We start from the raw sequence: 24,209 nt of genomic DNA on the forward strand, positions 1-24,209 counted from the left end.
CATACACGGAAGGCACGAGTGCAAGACAACCTAGCAGTTCGAAAGCACGTAGAAATGCAAGTAGAAAAATAGGAACCACCTTTGGTGGGAAGGTAACAGGGTTCCGTGCGCCTTCGTTGTTTAGTCATGCCAGCCACATGACCACGGAGACGTCTTTGGACAGCTCTTCGGCTTTGAAACGGAGATGAGCACCTCCCCCTAGAGTCAGGAACGACTAGCACATATGTGCAAGGGGAACCTTTACCTTTTATGGAAGAAGAAAAAAGAATACAATTAAGGGGAAACTGATTTATGGTTTGGAGTCCATTGAACAAACATCTCTATATGCACCAACTGGAGTGTATCATTTCAGGATAATAATATGAGTTAGAGGCAACGTACAATCAAATTATCAAACTGTGGTAGTTCTTCGGCTAAAATCTTTAAAAGCAGTAGTACATTTTTAGGAAAACAAACAAAAAATGAAACTAAATTGCCCCTCTGTACCTCCAGCTGAGATAAGCAGGTATCCTGATGAACAAGCAGGAAAAACAAAGGTGGAAAGCATTAAAGCTGCAATCTTACTGAGCCTCCTTCCCTAACTCTGATTGTATTTCAGTACATCTAGTCCTTGAAGTATAACCACAACTGAGCCCAACATTTTTGTTGCTAGGCAAGAAAGTTGTTAAATGAGTTTCGCCCCATTTTACAACCTTTTTTGCCACTGTGGTTAAGTGAAACGCTGCAGTTGTGAAGTTAGGAACACGGTTGTTAAGTGCGTCTCGTTCCCCCTTTGACTTGGCTTGTCAGAAGGTTGCAAAAGGGGGTCGCATGTCCACAAGGAGACTGCAACCGTCATAAATACGAATCAGTTGCCAAGTGTCTGAAGTTTGATCACATGACAGTGGAGATTCTGGAATGGTTGTAAGTGTGAAAAATGGCAATAAGTTAACTTTTTTCCCATTTTGAACGGTCACTGAATGAAGTGTTATGAGGTGAGGACTATCTGCAATACAGAAGCATTGAAGCTTTTTCTGCCCATAAAGTTAGTATCAAACATCTACAAAATTTGGTTTTTCTAGCATCTGCTTGGACACATTTAAGGAAGAAGGTGCCCCGCTTCTTAGGAACTGGATTCTGATATTTGTTGTTGTTAGTTGTCATGTCCGACCCATCATGACCCCATGGACAATGTTCCTCCAGGCCTTCCTGTCCTCTACCATCCTCTGGAGTTCATCTAAGCTCACGCCGACTGCTTCAGGGACTTCATCCAGCCACCTCATTCTCTGTCATCCCCCTCTTCTTTTGCCCTCAATCATTCCCAGCATTAGGCTCTTCTCCAGTGAGTCCTTCCTTCCCATTAGGTGGCCAAAGTACTTGAGTTTCCTCTTCAGGATCTGGCCTTCTAAAGAGCAGTCAGGGTTCTCTTTAGAAGGCCAGTCCTCCTCTAGGACTGACCGGTTGGATCACCTTGCAGTCCAAGGGACTCACAGGAGTCTTCTCCAGCACCAGAATTCAAAAGCCTTCATACTTTGACGTTCAGCCTTCCTTATGGTGCAACCTTCACAGCCATCCATTGCAACTTGGAAAATCATAGCTTTGACTATACACACTTTTGTTGGCAGGGTGATGTCTCTGCTTTTTTGCTTTTTTCTGCTTTTTGGATTCTGATATAAAGCTGTTTTTATTGTCAGGATAGTTTTCCAACATTCAATGGGAACCTGTCTTCCTGAAATTTAAGACCAATTCTATCATGTCTGGGCAGATAGAAAGCAGACATGGTCTAGTTTAGTTCCCATAATATTTAAGGAGATCTCCAGGTCGATAATGACTGGAAATTGAGAAAGTTGAATCCAAGAGTATAAGGTTATATACCTCACACAATTGGAAGGAGAAATAGGCTAATAGGTCCAATCTACTGCTCAATACAAATTGTTGTTCAGTCACTAAATTGTGCTTGAGGATTCATTTAATGACTGTGGTCACAAAAGGTTTTAATGGGTGCAGTCATGTGATGCCTTCCTTAACCATGAATTTTCTCACTTCAGTTAAGGTCATAACTTGGGGACTTAGCATATTTGGCAAATGCTACCACCTTCAAATTGTTTTTATGGAAAAGTATGTTTTAATTTCCAAAATGTAGAATGTTTTTGTCTTTTTTAACCTCTGGGATAATAAGATTATATGTCTTGATTTTATTCTCTGTGACGTGTTTCTAGGGAATTTAAATAATGCTATTTCTCCCTCCGTTGTCTTACTAGTACCATCCAAATAGTGGACAATGCTACTGGAATATAGCATTCTTCCCTGGGCTGCAATCCAAAATAGACATTCTACACCCAATCTCCAGAAAAAATATTGCAAACCACTCCCATCATCCCTATCTTCAAATTGCCATGAAAATATTCAGTTCCATTATTGTTGTTGCTTTTTGTAGATACCGCCGCTTACAAAGGTTTCAGCAGCTCTGGTCAAATTGTATGCTTCATTGAACAGAAGCTGACACTGCCTTTCTACACAGTTTGAGATAAGCACAACAAATGCAGACTTATTATTTATGTGCAATTGCTGGCAGGTTCAAAATAAGAAAGCAGTGAATGTAACAGGTGTAGAGATTTGGACATCCTTCCAGTTAATTCAGTACTTTTTAAAAAACCTCTAAAATTATTAATAAGTCTCCCCAAAGACTTAATAAGTCTACAATGATCCAGGTGCAGACAATTTGACAGGTGAAGAAAAAGTGGGATCCTTCCAACTTTTCAGAGTCTTAATATTCTTCTGTCTACGTACAGCAGCTGTAGGTTTTTCTAAGCAACCTCTGAAAATGAATATAGTTCAATCCAGTGGTGGGATTCAATTTTTTTTATTACTGGTTCTGTGGGCGTGGCCTGGTGGGCGTGGCAGGGGAAGGATACTGCAAAATCCCCATTCCCTCCCCACCCTACTAACCTGCTTTCCAGCTCCTTTCTCCTGTGCAGGGCAACAAAAGAAGACCCAGCCGATCAGCTGGGAGGCAGCGAATAGATTCACTGGGTGCCCCAGCCTTGCAGGCTAGGCCCCCGAGAAAAATGGGAGCAAAAATGGGGGGCATACTGTACCCCTTGGTGCACCGTTTTGGGCCTAGTGGGCTTCCCTGTAGCCTCCTGGGAGCAAAAATGGGCCATGGCGGGTGGGGGGGGCTGCGCCACATCCCCCATACCACATTCTGGGCCTAGTGGGCCTCCCTGCACTTACCTGGGAGCCAAAACGGGGCACGTGGGGACCCCTTGAAGGGGTGGGACAGGCAGGGGCAGGGACAGACAAAGGTGGTATTTGCCAGTTCTCCAAACTACTCAAAATTTCCACTACTGGTTCACCAGAACTGGTCTGTAACCGGCTGAATACCACCTCTGGTTCACTCTTACAGCATGAGAAAGCTATTTGAAAAATCTCTAATTCTCTGTTTCTGGCCATCAATTTAAAAACACTGTTTGGGAATGGAAGTTCATGAAACTGTTGAAATCAGGTCCCAATCTGGAACACTAAGAATAATCTCTTAGTATGTATGTATTTAATATTACATGTTGTAACAGCAGGGAGGATTATATTCACACAGTACTGGAAAAATGAAGAAACACCATAAGATTAATGAGATAAGTAAGAACATACTAGGCTGTGCAGAAATGGATAGGTTGACGTTGAAAATTAAGCAGAAAGAAGACACAGAATACTATCAAACATGGTATCTATTTTATCAGTGGTTGGAAAAAGGATTAAAATATAATCAGAATTGTTAAACAAATGTGGGGTGGGTTCCTGCCAGTTCTAACCTCTTCTATAGAAGAGGTTCCACAAATCTTCAGTGCCGTTTAGAACCGGTTCCAGCTCCCTCCCCCCACCCGTCCGCACATCATCAAGATGAAGAGCGAGAGGAGGAATTCTGGGAGTTGAAGTCCACAAGTCTTAAAGCTGTCAAGTTTGAACACTCCTGGGGTTTTTCTTCTAAAGGGTTAGGGGTGCAAGGGTATTGTTACTTAACAGCTTTAAGACTTGCGTGCTTCAAATGCCAGAGTTCCTGAGCCAACATTTTGGTTGCTAAGCAAGAGCATTGTTAAGTGAGTTTCACCACATTTTATAAGTTGGCCAGGCCCACCCAGTCACATGACCGCCAAGCCACTCCCACCCAGTCACATGGCTGGCAAGCCACTCCCACCCAGTCACATGGACAGCAAGCCACTCCCACACAGTCACATGGATGACAAGCCACTCCCACAAAGTAGGCCATACCTACAGAAGAGGTTCTAAAAAAAATTGAAACCCACCACTGAAGCAAATTAAATAGCCAAACACAATGTTTATTAAGCATTAAGAAATGTAATTAATAAAAAAATCAATATTTTTTTTTAAAAAGAATAATCTCTGCTACAGCTGTCCCCCCAAACTGATAGGGTTTGGTAATGGTATGTGGGAATTACCTTGGCCCAGGGCCATAGTTCCCCACCCCTATTTTACAAGGAAGACTAGAAAGATTCTATGTTTCTTATTCCAAATCTGTGAATAACAGCCTAGAGTAATAGCAATAGAAATAGAAATAGCAATAGCACTTATATACCATTTTACAGTGTTTTACAGCCCTCTCTAAGCTGTTTACAGAGTCAGCCTATTTCCCCCAATAATTTGGGTCCTCATTTTACCCACTTCGCAAGGAGAGAAGGCTGAGTCAACCTTGAGCCTTGTGTGATTTGAAGTGCTAAATTGCAGGCAGCCGGCAGGCAGCAGAAGTAGCCTGCAGTACTGCACTCTAACCACTGCACCACCGTGGCTCAGTACAGATAAATACAGGTAGTCCTCAACTTACGATCACAACTGAGCCCAACATTTCTGTGGCTAAGAGAGACATTTGAGAAGAGAGCTTTGTCCCATTTTACCGCTTTTCTTACCACAGTTATTAAGTGAATAACCACAGTTGAGTAATACATTTGTTTAAATGAATCAGGCTTCCCCATTGACTTTGCTTGTCAAGAAATCGCAAAAACTGATTCTATGACGCTGGGACCCCTGAACCACCATAAATATAAGTAAAGTGCCCAAATGTTTGAATTATGGCCATGTGGCCATGAGGATGCCACCACAATCATAAGTATGAAAAGCAGTCCTAAGTCACTTTTTTTCGATCCCATTGTAACTTTGAATGGTTCATTAAACAAACTGTTGTAAAGTGGAGGGCTTACAATACAGGCATTCAGGAAGATGTCAGGTGTAACTTTATACCATGTTCAGGTTATGTCACCTTCCCTCCACTTAGGGATTCGTGGAAACACATCATTAAACCAGGGATGGGCTGCCAATTTTTTAATAACCGATTCTCTGCCCTAATGATTGGCTGGGTGGGCGTGGCTGGGAGGGTGTCATGTGACTGAGCAGGCATGGCCAACTCTGTGTCACTTGTGTGGGTAGTACCTGTATGGGACAGGCAGGGTTGGGGAGGGAATCCGGTGGGGGGGGGGAGGTACTGGAGGAAAGAAAGATCCAACACGTACGTGGGGGGGGGGGGTGGAGAGAGAGAGAGAGAGAGAGAGAGAGAGAGAGAGAGAGAGAGAGAGAGAGAGAGAGAGAGAGAGAGAGAGAGAGAGAGAGAGAGTCAGTCAGTCAGTCAGTCAATCAATCAGTCAGTCAGTCTGATTCCAGTCTTCTCTTTCTCACACAGCCAGCTTTTGGGGGCTGTTTTCAGGCTATTTTGGGGTCATTTTGGCCTGAAAACAGCCTGAAAAACATCCTGAAAACAACAAAATAATGTTTTGGGGGCATTTTCAGGATGTTTTCAGGCTGTTTTAGGCAGATTTTTGGGCCAATTTTGGCCAAAAAAAGAGCCTGAAAACAGCCCAAAAATGGCCTCAAAACAGCCTGTTTTGGGGGCATTTTCAGGCCGTTTTTCAGGCCATTGTCAGTCCATTTTTCAGGCAGTCTTCAGGCCAATTTTGGCTAGAAAAACAACCCGAAAATGCCCCCCCAAAACAGCCTGAAAATGGCCCCAAAATGGGCAGGGGCGGGGCCAGTTCTCTGAACAGTGCAGAATTGGAACATCTGGTTCAGGCAAACCAGTCTGAACCAGCAGCAGCCCACCTTGGCATTAAACCAAGATTTACAAGGATTGAGATGCACGCTGAGAAAATCTTCTAGAGAGTTAACTCTCACACCATGAAAGTGACAAACAATATGTTCGGACACCTTAGTCTTTTAAGGAAAGCACTTTGGCTGAGCAAGTATAATTAACATAAATTGCCCAGGTAATAAACCACTATTTGCATAAGATTTTCCAACAAACTACTCCAAGGAAGAATAAAAGAAAAATATTTGTTTTAAACATTTGGGCTTTTTTCCCCCTTTCTTGTTCATCCCAGCCATATGTCGAGGAAGGATACACATTTTTGAATCTTGGTTTCTGTTTGTTCAAGAACAACGCAAGCCCAGCTGCCTCGTGTTGGGGAGATCCTGCTTCATGGGTTATTCATGAGTTCTTAACAGGCTGAGTTCCAGTATCCATAAACAGCTTGGAAATTGCTTAGGTTCTGAAACAAGCTGAGCAGGGATGGCGTTTGGAGGGATTCAGGTGAGGGTTAATGACATCTGGCTTGATGGGATGCAGTGGCTCACTGTCACTGGAAAGGATGTGTTTCACCAAGCACCGAGCCGCTTCCTCAATGTTGATGTTGTCCTGCATGTAGGGGTGGAGGGGAGAGAAGAAAAGGAGAAGAATGAGTTAGAGTAGCTGGTTCCTAATGTTCTCTAGGCATCTTGGGGTTGCAACTCACAACATTTCTAGAAGACAACACAACCTCCAGAACTTCTAGCCAGAATTTGAATGCCCAGAACTCTTATGGCCAATAATACCTCCAGCAGATATTCTCAAATATCTAATGTGCTATAACACTCAGAATTCTTAGCCTGCACAAGCAAATTTCTGGACAATGTAAATGACTAGTTTAGATACTCTCCGATAAATGAAGTCCATCTGAAACTCATTATTATTATTTATTATTATTATTTCTTCCAAGAAACTCCTCCTCCTCTCCTCCTCCTCCTCTCCTCCTCCTCTCCTCCTCCTCTTCTTCTTCCTCCTCCTCCTCTTCCTCCTCCTCTTCTTCTTCCTCTCCTCCTCTTCCTCTCCTCCTCCTCCTCCTCCTCTTGTTCTCCTCTTCCTCTCCTCCTCCTCTCTTCCTCCTCCTCTTCCTCTCCTCCTCCTCTTCCTATTCTTCTCCTTTCCCTCTTCCTCTCCTCCTCCTCCTCTCCTCCTCTTCTCCTCCTCCTCCTCCTCTCCTCCTCCTCTTCTTATTCCTCCTCTTCTTCTTCTTCTTCTTCTTCTTCTTCTTCTTCTTCCTCTCCTCCTCTTCCTCTCCTCCTCTTCCTCTTCTTCTTCCTCTCCTCCTCCTCCTCTTGTTCTCCTCTTCCTCTCCTCCTCCTCTCTTCCTCCTAATCTTCCTCTTCCTCCTCCTCTCCTCCTCCTCTTCCTCTCCTCCTCCTCTTCCTATTCTTCTCCTTTCCCTCTTCCTCTCCTCCTCCTCCTCCTCCTCTTCTTCTTCCTCCTCCTCCTCCTCATCTTCTCCTCCTCGTAAAAAAATACTTACGTCAGTGGTAAGAAACCCATGCTACAGATAGTTCTACTTCCAGTACCTCCCCCAAGTTTAAATTTCAGGAAACTGCCAAGAAACACAACATGAGTTTCTACCATTTTAGAACCAATTAATGAATAAAACATGTGCTCTAAGTCTAAATTAATTTGATACCTGTGGCAGTTCACCTCCAGGCTAAAAATTCATTTGCCATGCAGCTCTGAGCTATTTTATAAATATATTATAAATAGAGAATTTAAAATGAGTTTTCAGGGGGGGGGGGAATTATATAGCCCTCCTTACTTAGGGCAGAATTTAAAGTACATTCTTTGGACCTGTGTAATTCTGAATGATTTGGGACCAAGTTCATTTCAGAATCTGTGGCATGAAGGAATCACAGTTGGAAAGTGAATCCCTGCAGTTGTTAACTTAGTAACATGGTTGTTAAGTGAACCTGGCTTCCGCATTGACTTTGCTTATCAAAAGGTTGCAAAATGTGATCACATGACCCCGGGACACTGCAACCGTCGTAAATATGAAAATTTGCCAAGCAGGCAAATTCTGGTTACGTAACCATGAGGATGGCACAATAGTTGCAAGCGTGAAAAGCAGTCATGTCACTTTTTCAGTAGTATAGTAATTTTGAACAACCACTAAACAAATGGTTGTAAATCAAGGATTACTGTAATAATTGTAATAATGGAGGCATGTTGAGTTTAATGAAACAGTAACATTAATGCAATATTATTTTACATTGCCCTCATCCATCCATCCATTTGGGAATTTGTAGCACTGGATTTTCCCTGGACAAAGTATCTTGGAAGCTGATTGCAATTCTATGTGTTGTTGTGGCCCGCCAGCAGCCAATGGAGCTGGCAGCAGATTCGGACAGTGAGGAAGTTGGGGAGGAGCATGGGCCAGTCCTGGAGTCTGGGGAAGGCTCTGATGAGGGCTCTGTGTCGGAGGCAGAGATGGGGCCAGGGCCATATGCCAGTTATCAGCTGCCTTCAGAGTCAGACATCAGTGAGGCAGAGGAACAGCTGGAGCCTGTTCCCAGTGTGTGCCATGCACAGAGTTGCCAGATGAAGGGAACAGCTAAAGAGCAGGGGTCGACTTGGGAATAAGGCCACAGGTGGACAATGAATGCCACCCCCCCAGAGGAAATAAAAGAGGAGCGAAAGGGGAGTGGAGTTTGTAGGAGACAATTAGTTCGCTTAATTGGTTCATGATTCTCTGAGACTTTTTGCCAAGTTTTGCAGATATCAGTCTGTCAGCACTCCAAGCCAGATAAGGTCTGTGACTGTAAATCCTCCCTTGAAAGACTTTGCTGGATGTGAATGAGCAGAATTCACAGTAAATTAATAAAAATGTTTTTGTTCGTGACAAGGAGTTTGCTTCATGCCCTTGGGAAGCCTCGCTCAGAACATCTGTTTACACATTCTTGAAGGAGAACCCCGCTTATAAAGTATGAAGATTTGTACATATCACAATCAAATGCTAGGTCTCAATTAACCAGCGACTCAACTTTGGAATTTAACAATTTGCCTACTGATAATGAACAAACGAAAGGCACGAAACCATTGGCAACCACAGACCACAAAAGTTGATCGTGAGATTTTCTGAACAGACCTGGCAAATTCCTCTGGTTGACATGTCACTGTTTTCAAGTTGCTGTGAAATGCCCTGAGAGAAAACCACATAAATCTAAAAACTGCTTTTCAGGTCCAGCTGGAGAGTGCTAGAGAGAAAAGCGAATTGCACCAGAAGTCTAGATTTAATGTCTGCCTCCGGAGGTTAGAGAAACAATTCTGCATGGAAAAGATTTCAGTTCAAATTCTCAGCATCATTAGATACAACTGAGAGAACAAAAACTCTATCAGAACTCTGGAGAATTGCTACCATTATTAACAAGGCCATGTTCTTAAGAAAAGTCAAATATTTTACCTAGGTTTATAAACTAGAATCACAGGGCTGGAAGGGACTTGGAAATCTTCCATCCAACCAGGGGTGGGATTCAGCTGGTTTATTTATTTATTTATTTATTTTTCAGGATTTATAGACCGCCCCCTCTCCCCGAAGGGACTCGGGGCGGTGTACAGGTGTCTCATTAAAACGAATACAAAAGATATATATCCTATACCCTTAAAAACGAATTAAACCTAATACAGCTGTACAGAAAAGTAAAAATTAAAAGCAACTAAAAAGCATACCCCTAAAAGACTTAAAAATACAGGCTTGAGGGACTGAAATTGGGAATTAGGCCAGGCCGGCTAAATTGAACAGGTGGGTTTTTAGCTTCTTACAGAAGGAGCGGAGGTTGGTGGTAATCCTGTGGTTCAGGTGATCTGAATGCTAATTTTACATATGATTCGCCGAACTGGTAGCTGCAAGGACTGGCTGGCCCCGCCCACCCCTCCCCTCCCCTCCCAGGAGTCTCCACGCAGCCTGTTTTGGATGTCAGGTAAGTGCAGGGCCTGTGTGGAGGCTCTGGGAGGGTGAAAAACGGACCTCTCAGAAGTTCCAGAAGTCCAAACTCGTTTCTGGCCTCCGGAGAGCCTCCAGAGCCTGGAAGCTTCTTTGTTGAGAAGCGAAACATTCTCAAAGGGGGAAAAAAAACCAAGAAAATTTGGAAAAGAACCTTTGGGACAACCATGACCTAGATGATTGAGAATCTCCATAGTTATAGTTAATGGAAAGGTTTCTTGGTATTGATGGCAATAAATAAATACATTTTTTTTAAAAAAAACAAGATGACTGCTGTAAGTTACATATGTGATGATTCGATCTGATTTCTATGTTTAATTTCTCTTCAATTCCCCAAATATAAATGATAAGACTGTTTGATTATGGTAGTGTTGGAAGAAATATCCATCTGGTTCAGTTCCAAGCCGGGAGAAAGGAACTGGAGACAAAATGGAGGCTGGAGGCTGATTGGAAAGAGGTCCATTTAATGATGAAGCAGAACCACCAAGCACATGTGATTCTGGGCAGCTGATCACATGGAGTTGAGAGGAGTGGTGGTATTTATACCTTCTCTTGGGCTTTGGACTTGAGCTTCCTGTTTCTGTGCAAGAACATGTACTCTAGTTGGCTGTTGTCAGATTCCCGTGTCGCCATGTACAAATCCTAGGAGTTTGTCTGAGCTGGGCTTGGTTGAAGTTTGAGCTGATGCAATGAAAGGGCTTATTGGGCAATTCCTATTGTGGCTGAGGGCTAACCCTACCGTTGCTCAGACCTTACTGCAGGGAGTAATGGATTACCAAATCTGCATTTCGAAAAGCTCCCCCAGCTCAGTATCTGCTTGGGGGCAGGAAGCTGGGGATCTGAGTTTCTGTCTCCTTTAAGATTTTTTAATTCTCATTTAGGGGAAATATTTTATCCTGCCTTTTTAAATATTTCTCTAAATTGTTCATTCTTCTAGGATAGGGGTGTGTGCTAACTTTCTACAGTAATAAAACTGACTGCACAAGCAGCAAGGGTAAAAAAATCGGACTGATATTATGTTAATGTGAAATAAACACTTTATTGAATACACCCTCAAGCAATCTTAAAAGCAGTTTAGTGTTTGTCGGCGATCGTGTCTTTGCATTGTTCTTCCTGCCTCTAGATCAGAACTTAAAGTTCTCCAGTTTAAATCTCTGAAATAAATTCCCTTAAATCTGAGTAGCTGGTTTGCTTTCACTTGACATAATGGGCCTTTATTAGTTTTTATGGGCCATTCTCTCTTCCAGATGAAATATTTTATGACTAACCATGCAAATCTTTTATAGGATTTATGACGCTGCGATCCCAAGATATAAAACTAGGCCTAGTTTCATACAGGGCTCTAGTTTTACTTTACAATGGCATGAAATTCTGTTGGTTTTGAAGCTCAAGAGGAAGAATTATTTTAGGCAATCCGGGTTTTTGAAGTAGTACCTGTTTATTGAATGACATGCCTGATGTTGCCCTCTAAATTTGAAGTTTTGGGTGTGTTCCCTGATCCCTTTGAAGGAATCTATATTGTGGCCCGCCAGCAGAGCTAGCAGGAGATTCGGACAGTGAGGAAGTTGGGGAGGAACATGGGCCAGTCCTGGAGTCTGGGGAAGGCTCTGATGAGGGCTCTGTGTCAGAGGCAGAGAGGGGGCCAGAACCGTATGCCAGTTATCAGCTGCCTTCAGAGTCAGACATCAGTGAGGCAGAGGAACAGCTGGAGCCTGTTCCCAGTGTGCGCATGCGCAGAGCTGCCAGACAAAGGGAACTGCTAAAGAACAGGGGTCGACTTGGAAGTAAGGCCACAGATGGACAGTGAATGGCCCTCCCATAGGGAATAAAAGAGGAGCAAAAGGGAAGTGGAGTTTGCAGGAGACAATTAGTTCGCTTAATTGGTTCATGACTCTCCGAGACTCCTTGCCACGTTTTCCAGATATCGGCCTTGCAGCTCTCCAAGCCAGATAAGGTCTGTGATGGTAAATCCTCCCTCGAAAGACTTTGCTGGATGTGAATGAGCAGAATTCACAGTAAATTAATAAAAGGTTTTTTTTGTCGGTACAAGGAGTTTGTTTCATGCTCTTGGAAAGCCTGGGTGATAACAATCTGGTTGCACCTGTTCCAATTAGCATTTTTTATTACAAGGCTGTAGCTTCAATAAATCTCATGCATTTAAATTTCATAAGCTACAGTTAGTTTCTTGCTGAAGTTTTCTTGCTACAGAGAGTAACCGAACTTGCATTTCCCCTGATCCTTTTGCTACAGTACAGATAATCCTTGATTTAAAGTGATTATTCTGACTAGCAGAATAAGGACTAGAAGATCACAATTAGGACTGGAATTGGGGTTATTAAGTGACCGGGCCCAATTTTATGATCATGTTTACCACAGTTGTAAAATGGGGCAAAACTCACTTAACTAGTGTCTCGCTTAGCAACAGAAATTCTGGGCTCAAACCAAGGTCGTAAGTCAAGGATTACCTGTACTATAAAGTTAGTTACAGAAGAAAATTTGCTGCCTCTTTTGAACTGATCAAAACCCAAGAAAAAAAACCAAATTAACTGCAGGAGATCCGCAACCAGGATGATCTTTCCATTTCCTGACATGACTTCATGAATAGTGCAGTGCTCATAACTTTGAAGATGGGTTTTAAATTTTTTCAAGTCCATCATAATTTCAAACAGTCTTAAGCAACCAGTCATCAATCAAGAACTACCTGTACTTTGTCTCAAAGGTGTTTTTTCAAGAGGCAACTGGACTTTCTGTTTTTTCTTTGAAAACGTTTCACTTCTCCTCCAAGAAGCTTCTTCTTCTTGGAGAGAAGAAGAAGAGAACTGAAGAGGCTTCTTGGATGAGAAGCGAAATGTCCTCAAAGAAAAACCAGAAAGTCCAGTTGCCTCTTGAAAAAGCACCTGTTTGGGACAACCGTGACCTGGAGGACTGAGAAACTCCATAAACATCTACCTGTACTTTGCTTTGGAAAGATTTGGTAAGGATGTTTGAACCGGTGAATAAATGACTAACAGATTTGTTTTCTCAAATTTCAACGATGAGACCAAAGAACGTAATTTTGCTGTGAAAAATGAGCTATACATGGGAAAGTTCAAAAACCGTTACTCATGTTAGATTGGATTTGCTTGATATTCAGAAACAGAAATAATTTGAGAATTAGAAGCATTAGGAAACACGCAGTAAAGACTAATTAAATTGGGTATCTTATCTTAAAATTTAATTACAAGCTACTAGATTTAAACCTTCAAGGTAATGATGTGAAACTCACCCATAAATTCTTCCCTTCTAAGGTCAATCAAATACCAAACCCAAAATATATGCTAATAAGATTTTTAAAATAAACTGTTAACACCACTTTATAATTCCTTGGTAAGGCCACGCTTGGAATACTGCATTCAGTTTTGGTCGTGGACTCCCTGTATCTCATGGGTTTAATTATTGTTGTTTTTACATGATTGAACAAAGGAATATTCTACAAATGCATCAAATTTAAGGTTAAAAATGGTGAATATTAGTAAGTATATCCCATATAAATGAAAGCGTTTTTCAGGTCCTCTTATTATTTTCAAAAATGGGGTGGGGTCCTGGAAGCAAAATTGGGTCACTTTGTGTCACAGGGGACTTCCTACCCGGTTAGCCTGAAAATAAGACCCACCTGGATAATAAGCCCAATTGGGCTTTTGAGCGCTTGCGCTAAAATAAATCCTCCCCTGAAAATAAGCCCTCCCTGAAAATATTGCAACACCGCAGCAGCCATGAAGTGACCACACTCACCGCCTCCTGCACCTCAAAAATAATAAGTCCTCCCCGAAAATAAGGCCAAGCACTTATTTCGGGGTCAAAAGAAAATAGGACCTGTCTTATTTTCGGGGAAACACGTTAGCAGAGCAGCCCTGGGTTAGCTCTTAAGCAAAACAAGCAGGTACTGAGGCCATCGTGGGAAAGGGGACACCCCAGAGATATTTTTCCCCTAGCCATCATACCCTTAACTCTTTCACTGCCACACTTGGCTGGGGTTTTCAGCCCTTATTGAGTCCCAATGTCTTGTTAGATAAGCAATAGAAGGGATAAAGGGGCACCAGCTGTGTTTAGGGGATCCATTGGCCACAATCTGGCCCTTCAGTGGACAGTATCTAATAACAGAATTACAGAGTTGGAAGGGATCTTGGAGGTCTTCTAGTCTAACCCCTTGCTCAGGCAGAAAACACTATACCATTTCAGACAAATGGTTGTCCAATCTCTTCTTCAAACATCTAGTGTTGGGGCACCCACAACTTCAGGAGGCAAATCATTGCACTGATTAATTGTTCTACCGAGAAATTTCTCCTTAATTCTAAAGTTGCTTCTCTCTTTGATTAGTTTCCATCCGTTGCTTCTTGTGCTTCCTTCAGGTGCTTAGGAGAATAGCTTGACTCCCTCTTCTTTGTGGCAATCCCTGAGATATTGGAAGACTGCTATCATGTCTCCCCTAGTCCTTCTTTTCATTCAACTAGACATACCCAGTTCCTGCAACCGTTCTTCATATGTTTTAGTCTCCAGACCCCTAATCCTCTTGGTTGCTCTTCTCTGCACTCTTTCAAGAGTTTCAACAGATCTATCTATCTATCTATCTATCTATCTATCTATCTATCTATCTATCTATCTATCTATCTATCTATCTATCTACCTACCTACCTACCTACCTACCTTACCCTACCCTACCCTACCCTACCCTACTCTACCTAGATACCTACCTACCTACCTACCTACCTATCTACCTATCTACTACCTACCTACCTACCTATCTACTACCTACCTACCTACCTTACCCTACCCTACCCTACCCTACCCTACCTACCTAGATACCTACCTACCTACCTACCTACCTACCTACCTATCTATCTATCTATCTATCATCTATCATGAGTGATAACCAAGGCTAGCTCAATGGATCAATACTATTACCTGACACAGAAGGAAGTTACCTTAGCTGATGTTTCAAACCATCCCACAAAACCATTCTCCTTGCAGAACTGGTCCATCTTGAAGCCATTATTCACCAGTAACTCTTGGCCTTGATCGCACTTGTTTGCTAACAGGACAGTTGGCACCAGCTGGCCATTGGGGAGAGTCAATTTAGTGTCCAAGTCCTGCTTCCACTTGGTGACGGCTTCAAAGGTAGCTGGCCTTGTAACATCAAAGACGATAAAAGCTCCCACAGCTTCTCGGTAGTAGACACGGGTCATGTTCCCAAACCTTTCTTGACCTATAAGGATAAAAGGACACTTTTAAATATATTCACACCTATTACACTGTGAGAGGTTTGTGGGGAAGCTGAAAAAGGAAGGGAAAGGAACATAGACGTAAGCAATCGAGAGGTAATGGATGAGTCAGTTGATCTTGGAGGTCTTCTAGTCCAGGGTTCCCCAATCTTTTGGATCTCAGGGACAACTAAATTCATAATTTTAAATCCCGCAGACCACTAATATGATCTGCCTAATGACTGCCTGGGTGGGCGTGACTAGGTGGTCATGTGACTTGGTGGGTGTGGCAAAGGGGCACCTCACCAGCCTCTACTTGCCCCTCCCCTCCCAGCCACTCCTCGCCTGCCCGGGCTTCTTACGGCCGCAACAGGAAGCAGTTGCTGGAGCTAAGCAGCCACCGTGAGAAAGAGTTGGCAAAACAGCTGGCTCAGTTCAAATTGGATCTGACCGAGAAGGAGGCTCAGCAGAAGTATCTCACTGAGGACTACGAGCATGGGCTTTCCAAGCAGAAGGAAGACCTGTGGGACTGCAAGGCCAGGTACCGGTGCCTGGAGGCTCAGAGGGCTGAGATGGTCAGCCAGTTCCAGGCCATGATGCAGTCCCACTGGAACAAGGCCCTCCGCCTCTTCATCACCAGCAGCGCTTCCCTCCAGCCTTCGCCCAAAGCCCCCACCAGGAGGCTGAAGCAGACCTCAAGCACCCCGTACAAAAAGACCCCAGAGGGGAAGACTGTCTGCAGCAACACAAATGTCCATTGCACGTATCAGTCTGCAGGGGGCAGAGTTTGAGGACTCCTGATTCAGTGCAATATAAAAAATGCAAACAATTTTTCTGCTGACCACCAGTTGGTAACCGCTGTTCTAGTCCAACCCCCTGCTCAAGCAGGAGACCCTACGCCATTTCTTCCTGGCAGCCCTCTAATATTGAAACAGCCATGAAGAAGGGGGGGGGGGGGTTGTCAGCCTATTTTCCAAAGCACCAGAAGACAAGACAAGAAATAATGGATGGAAATTATTCAAGGAGAGAAGCAACCTAGAACTAGGGAGACATTTCCTAACAGTGAGAACAATTAAACAGTGAAATGGCTTGCCTTCAAATATTGTGGCTTTTAAGAAAAGATTGGCCAGTCACTTGAGCAGAGGTATCAAACCTATGGCCTGCAGCACAAATATGTCACACACTAGCCATGCCCACCCCCGTTTCGGGGGTGTGTGTGTCATGATATGTCACGTGACGACAACATGACAATGTACTTTTGACACCCCTGGGGTAGAATCTCCTGCTTGACCAGGGGGTTGGACCAGAAGACCTCCAAGGCATCTTTCAACTCTGCTATTCTGTATTCTATACAGTTTCGATTATAAACAACTTTGTCCACATGGAAGAAAAATCTGAGAAGAAGACTTTTCAGGCATGAAACGGAATCTTACTTAACTAGACAAAAAGAGGCACAAACCATTGTGATATGGAAAACACTGTCTGAACATCGCAAATTTGGCAAAGGGCAAAACAACGGAGAAATTGTTTTTATAGAATTCTGAAAGAAAACGTTTTAAAAAAAGACTCTTAACAGTGACAGATTTAGCATTCAGGTGAACACTTGAAGTCAACTCTATGGAAACAGAAATACTATAAAGCTGCAATCAGTAGTGGAAACAAACATAACCAAGCTTGCAATAGTACAGGCACAAATTGCGACAGGCCCAAATGAACTGTGTTATTGTAGTGGCAGAGGTTCACACACCTTGGCTCCATGCAGATGTAAAGAAGAAAGCTTCAAAAATGCATGTAGGATATCTTCAAACAGCTTGTTACCCAGGGGGAAGAAACCCCAACCGTAACTTAAGATAATTAACCAAACTATGACTTTAAAAAGGAATCTAGCTGTGCAAGATGAAGAATTTAGTAAGAGTCTTAAAATAGGGATAACTAATTGTGAAATCTAATGGATAAAAGATGAAATGAAATTAGCAAGAGGTACCCACTGTGTCAGAATATTCATAAACCGGCAGAAACATGGTAAGAAGGTCAGCCAATGAATAGGCATGGTAACAAGGTCAGCTAATGGGGCTTGTTTGGAAAACAGAAACTTAAGCCAAAGGTCTGAGCGTGGTTTAGCTCTATGCTCAGCTCTGAAACAAAACTAATCTAGGAGTCTGCTCTGATCTCTGAGCTGAAACAATCTCTCTACCACGTTGGAAGAATCTGCAGTTGGCATTGTACATTTATTCATGCCTTGTTATGTATATAAAGTGAATCCTACTGAATGAATCCTGCTGAATCAGTTATCTGTATGTGCTTTCTGGATGTGATTTCTACTGCAAACTCTGACACATTGAAAGGGAGTGACACCACCACACTGGAGCAACTGGACACTGATTCTGCTGTTTGTATCATAATGTGAACTGGAGCAACATTTCAGAGATGCTAAACTGAAGCCAACAAAAATACATTTCAGAAACTATATCGGCAAACACCTGGTGCTAAATTGCCTCCATGTGTCCACAATCTGTTTGACAGTAGACGAGTGGAATTGGCAAAAGTTTTGTAATGTTTTTCAGCCTGGGGTAAATCAACAAGCCCAGAGTTGCTCAATAGTCAGATGAGAAACATATACATTTAAGGAATAAAATATAAATAAATAAGCAATGGCTTTTGGGAGGCCCAAAGAACTTTCCTTTATTCAAGCTATGACATACTTCCACACATCTGTGTTATAAACATTGATAGACTTTGATAGTGAATACCCAGAATAGTGTTCTTTAAATAAGGCAGGATCTGTCATACTTGGAAATGGGACAACTTGCCACAGCCAACTTGGTGCAGCCAACTTACCATGGCCAATTCACCATGGCCAACTCACTATGGGACAATGTAACAATTCTATTTAATTAGTTAGCCTTGGTGAGTTGGTCATGATGAGTTGACCGTGGTGAGTTGGCCATGGTGAGTTAGCTGTGGCGAGCTGACCATGGTGAGTTGGCCATGACGACTTAGCTGTGGCAAGTTGGCCATGATGAGTTGGCTGGGGTGAGTTGGCCGTGGCAAACTGGCCATGACAAGTTGGCCATGGTGAGTTGGCCATGGTTAGTTGGCATGGTGTACTGTCATAGACGCATTGAAGACAAACTATATTGAGTGACAGTCCAGCCAATTGTATCCAGATCATTACCAACCAGAAAAAAGAATGGACTCAGACCTATAACACCAACCCATATTATTCAGCTACAAAGGGACAGGCTGAAATGTTTGTTCAAAGTCTCAAGACTGCTTTGTCTAGAGAAAGGTTCACACTGTGTCAAATACTTGCTATACTTTTATTTACCTATTGCAACACCCCACACAGACAATAACAATTCAAAGGCCAGCTGTCTTGTTCTTTGCTCTCACTTCATGGTCAAAGCTGGAGCTTCTCAAATCTAATTTAAGCAGAGTTCAGAAAAACAGCTAATGCAACTGAGAAAAGTCCTTATCTAGAACATCAGCATATTGTTCAGCTGAAGGAAACAAAATCACTAAAATAATTTATGACAGATGCGGCTGAACTGTACTCTAACTCTTGATTTACTAGCATCTGTTCCTGAAATCAACTCAGAACCAGTGGTCAGCCACCTAATCAGTCACCTAATGAGAAGGAAAGACTCCCTGGAGAAGAGCCTAATGCTGGGAACGATTAAGGGCAAAAGAAGATGGGGACGACAGAGAATGAGGTGGCTGGATGGAGTCACTGAAGCAGTCGGTGTGAGCTTAAATGGACTCCAGAGGATGGTAGAGGACAGGAAGGCCTGGAGGAACATTGTCCATGGGGTCGCAATGGGTCAGACACGACTTCGCAACTAACAACAAGATATAACTTCAAAAAGAAATATTGTCCAGCTATTTGAGTGTCCTGGTTTTTGTGTTGATTTTCACCACAATAGTCAATTAAGCCTTTGTGGACTGTGTCCATGTCAATTTCTCTTCCTTCCTCTCTTTCTTCTGTTGACAGATGCCACAGTCTAGTTTTTCATCATTCAATTTATTTCCTGATTCCAGCAATGGGCTTCAGTCCAGTTCCTTCTAATCTACGAACATTGTAGTCTGAAGATCTCATGAATTTTCACACATTTGTCTGGTCAAATCTGGAAAGCGTATTGTCATCAGCTCTACATTATTGCTAGCATATGTTTTTGAAAATAAAAAAAATGTGTTGGAACAATACTGTGATTGAAAAAAAACAGACTTTCTGACTGATGGAGAAAGAAATGTTATGTGTAGATGTAAGAATATACATTTTGGGAGTTTTTCACTAATTTTAGTCACAAATGCCAAGAATGCAAGTAGTCCTCGTCTTATGACCACAACTGAGCTCAGGATTTAGGTTGCTAAATGAGACAGTGGTTAAGTGAATTTTGGCTCATTTTGCAACCTCTCTTGCCACAGTTGTAAAATGAATCACTGCAGCTGTTAGTCCGTTAAGTGAATCTGGCTTCCCTACTGACTTTGCTTGTCAGAAGGTCGCAAAAGGTGATCACATGACCCCGGGATATGGCAACCGTCATAAATATGAGCCAGTTGTCAAACATCTGAATTTTGATCACGTGACTATGGGGATCCTGCAATGGTCATAAGTGTGAAAAACAGTCATAAGTCAATTTTTTCAGCGCCCGCAGCAGGGGTATTCACTTACCTTCCCCCACTGGCTTGCAAATGTGAGCGTGGGCTAAAGTCCAGCCTATGCTCAGCCTTCCACGCATGCGCTTTGGCTTTAAAAAGTGCCTAAATGGGATATCATACAACCGGGGTGGGTGGGCGTGGCCACCTGCGATTTCCGCTACCAGTTCGGGAAAACCAGTCCAAACTGGCAGAATACCATGGTTCTGACTGGTTCTGTAGAACTGGTAGCGGGAATTTTGAGTAGTTCGGAGAATCAGTAAATACCACCTCTGGCTGGCCCCACCCCATCTATTCTCTGCTTCCCAAGTCCCAGCTGATCGGGAGGGAATGGGGATTTTGCAGTATCCTTCCCCTGCCACGCCCACCAAGCCATGCCACGCCCATCAAGTCACACCCACAGAACTGGTAGTTAAAATTTTCGAATCCTATCACTGCACCTCTGGCCCGCGGGCCTTGAGTTTGACACCCCTGTTTTAGAACCATCGCTCAAAGCCATCGCTTAATTCAGGGCATCACGATATCCCAGACATTCTGAAGGGGGCAGGAAACTAAAGAGGAAAGAATGGGGAGGGGGTATTTAAACTTTCTTCTTTGGGATCTTCTTTTCATAGCGGCTGCGGAGGGAGGGATTCATTTTCATAACCTGGTGGCCATTTTGTTTTTTGTTTTGATGGTTTTCCCATCATTTCGCAGCTATTTTGGTTGTCTCACTTTTCTCATCACTCCAAACACACACACACACACACACACACACCCTCCTCCCACCATTGACTGCTGGAGACATGGCTGTATCACGAAATTTTGGATCCACAGTTTTTCTTTCTCCCATTCAATAAGTGCCTGCAAGGATAGTCTTATTAAGCCCCAAGAGAAATTCATGGGACTCCTTTGGGCCAAGGAGGGCGATGGAATTTGAAAAACTACGTAAAAGCTTGAGGAGCCCAGAGTCACCACTAGCTCCTCTGACAGGCGTATTTCCCCTTCTTTTTTCTTTCTCTCCTTTCTTGCTTTCCTCTTTCTTTCTTTTTTTCTGTCACTCTCTCCTTCCTTCTTTTTCTCTTTCTTTTTCTTTCTTTCTCTCTCTTTCTCCTTTCCTTCCTTCTTTCTTTTTTCTTTGTTTCTTCCTCTTTCTTTCTTCTTTCCTTCCCCTTTCCTCTTTTTTCTTTCTTTCTTTCCTTCCTTCCTCTTTCTTTCCTTTCCTTCCTTTCCTTCCTCACTCCATTTTTCTTTCTTTTTCTTTCTTTCCTCTTTCTTTTCTTTCCTTTTTCTTTCTTCTCTTTCCTCTTCTTTCTTTTCTTTCTTTCTCTTTCTATCCTTCTCTCTTTCCTTCCTTCCTCTTTTTTCCCCTTTCTTCTTTTTCCTCTTTCTTTCTTTCTTTCTTTCTTTCTTTCTTTCTCTCATTCCTTCCTTCCTTTTTCTTTCCTTTCCTTCCTTCCTTTCCTCCCTCCCTCGGTCTTCCTTCCTTCCTTCCTTCCTTCCTTCCTCCCTCCCTCCCTCCCTCCCTCCCTCCCTCCCTCCCTCCCTTCCTTTCTTTCTCCTCCACAAAGCGTAATAGGCCAAAAGACAAAAGTGCATCTGAGGACATAACAGTCTTTTCATTTACAGATAATATCACATATTCGAATATCATACTTTCATCTTCTTTTTTTAGCAGGGGGTGGGGAATTGTTTTCACATGATTTTGAAACGCCATAATTAACTTTTTGGCTTTAAATTTTATCTGATATAACAATGCTGCCCTTTGATAAAGCTAAACTCAAGCGTTGCTTATGATTAGTCTCGATGGGATAATCTGAGGAGTACATATATCATGTGTTAGTCAATCATATCCTTGCAGCAATGATTTCCTTCTGCCTTGAGGTTCTTCCATTAAGAAACCTCAATATGTCAGAACTACCAGGATTGTCGCCTAAGAACAAATTTTCTTGGAAATCATTATGCTGGGGGGAAAAGGAGTAGACGTTCTCTAAATATTTTGGAATGAAAAGAAATTTATTTTGGGCAAACAAGGTGCAAGATCCTAAGGTTCAGATCCATATGGTATATATGCAAGGCTATGAAACTGCAAAATATAAATGTCAGAGAAGAATGGTAGGAAGAAAAGAATAATTCAAATTATTATTTTTGGTTAGTAAATAAGGAACTAATCTGACTCGAAGAGGATATGCTATTTTTATTTATTTATTTATGAGATGTTTATTCTCCCTTTATTACTTTGTAAATAACTCAATGTGTTGAACATACCTAAATCCTCCTCCTTCCTCCCATTTCTCCCCACAACAGCCCTGTGAGGTGGGTTGGTCTGAGAGAGAACGACTGGCCCAAAGTCACTCAACTGGCTTTCATGGGTTCCAAGGATGGACTAGAACTCACCGTCTCCTGGTGATTGGGCCAAAGTCACCCAGCCAGCTTTTGTGCCTAAGGTGGGACTAGAACTCACAATCTCCTGGTGATTAGTCCATAATCACCCAGCCAGCCTAAGGTGGGACTAGAACTCACAATCTCCTGGTGATTGGCCCAAAGTCACCCAGCCGGCTTTTGTGCCTAAGGTGGGACTAGAACTCACAATCTCCTGGTGATTAGTCCAAAGTCACCCAGCTGGCTTTTGTGCCTAAGGTGGGACTAGAACTCACCTTCTCCTGGTGATTGGCCCAAAGTCACCCAGCCGGCTTTTGTGCCTAAGGTGGGACTAGAACTCACAATCTCCTGGTGATTAGTCCATAATCACCCAGCCAGCCTAAGGTGGTACTAGAACTCACAATTTCCTGGTGATTGGCCCAAAGTCACCCAGCTGGCTTTTGTGCCTAAGGTGGTACTAGAACTCACCGTCTCCTGGTGATTGGCCCAAAATCACCCAGTCAGCTTTCATGCTTAAGGTGGGATTAGAACTCACCATCTCCTGGTCATTGGCCTAAAGTCACCCAGCCGTTTTTTGTGCCTAAAACAGGACCAGAACTCACGGTTTCTTGGTTTCTAATCTTGCCCACTAGACAAATTGACTTTTCATTTCTTCATGCTGTCATTTCTTGATCTGTTTCCCTTACTATACCGTTGTCCCCAGTTCGGGTCAGAGCCTGGTGGCGAAGCCAATGATGGACGCCAGACACGAGGTGCAGGTTTTCTGATTGCTTTTTATTGGAGTACTCCAAGGAAAAGGGCTCCTGGCCAAAATGCCAAGAACAAAGGATTAAGTAAGCTTTATACATGTTCACTAAAGGAGAAGGCAGGGCATGGTGAGATAATAAGAAATACAGTATCATCTGATAAATTCTTTAGCAATAATTCTACAATTTGTTCTATTGGTCTCTAGCTGTCCCTATGCCTAAGCCTTGGCTAATGAATGCCTCAAGAGTTATCTAATGCACATTTCCTTTCTCTATTCCTAACTTTTAGCTGAGATCTGCAAGTTGTCTAACTCTGGTTACTTTTGTCAGCTTTCTAACTACCCATAATTTCTACAAGCTTTACACATGCTTATTTCCTGTTGATAAGCATTCCTTATTCTTGCAAGACAGACCCCACAATTGCAGTCTCCCTGATTTACTTTCAAGTGTGTGTGCCATGACCTTGCTTTCTTTTTTCAGACAGACCATCAATACAACTCTTTAAAGTTGCCACCTTTCTCTTTTTAACCATCCTTGAGACCAGGACATGATAGATGGAAGGAAATGGAAGGCTCTCCTTAATCAAGGACTCTCTAAGCCAGGCATTTTTGATACGTGGTATCACTCTCTGGTCTAGCTAGTTTTATCAAAGTACCGTATTTTTCAGAGTATAAGATGCACCTTTTTCCCTCAAAAAAGAGGCTGAAAATCTGGGTGCGTCTTATACACTGAATACAGCATTTTTTGCCTCCTGAAACCCCGCCCCCTTCATCAAAATGGCTGTGCAGAGCCTTTAGGAGGCTTTCAGAGTGCTCCTGGGGGCTGGGGAGGGCAGAAATGAGCAAAAAACTGGTCTTTTTTGCTCATTTTTGCCCCCTCCAGCCCCCAGGGGCACTCTATAAGCCTCCTAAAGGCTATCCATGTCCTTTTTTTGACAAAAAACGGGCCCGTTTTTGCAAAAAATGGGCTGCTTTTTGCTTGTTTTTGCCCGCTCCCCAGAGCATTCTACAAGCCTCCTAAAGGCTATTCATACCTTTTTTTTAAAAAAAACTGGGCCCATTTTTGAGAAAAATGGGTCATTTTTGGGAGATCTGCAGAGTGCAAAAACTTTAAAAATTTGCCTCTTAAAAAACTTTGGTGTGTCTTATACTCCGGTG

General features: G+C 42.8%; 1 protein-coding gene across 1 annotated transcript in view; it reads right to left on the reverse strand.

Annotated features, from left to right (window-relative positions):
• Positions 1-4,287: 4,287 nt before the first annotated feature.
• Positions 4,288-24,209, reverse strand: part of RAB38 (RAB38, member RAS oncogene family) — a gene marked incomplete at its 5' end in the record, with an annotated part of 28,432 nt that continues 8,510 nt past the window's right edge. The window contains 2 exons of the mRNA XM_081952369.1: positions 4,288-6,673; positions 15,014-15,294. Of these exons, the coding sequence (XP_081808495.1) occupies positions 6,521-6,673; positions 15,014-15,294 (434 nt within the window). The 3' untranslated portion in view covers positions 4,288-6,520. The remainder of the gene's footprint in view (positions 6,674-15,013; positions 15,295-24,209) is intronic.

The sequence above is a fragment of the Natrix helvetica genome (genome assembly GCF_964273705.1).
Source record: "Natrix helvetica genome assembly, chromosome: 4".
Lineage (NCBI taxonomy): Eukaryota > Metazoa > Chordata > Lepidosauria > Squamata > Natricidae > Natrix > Natrix helvetica.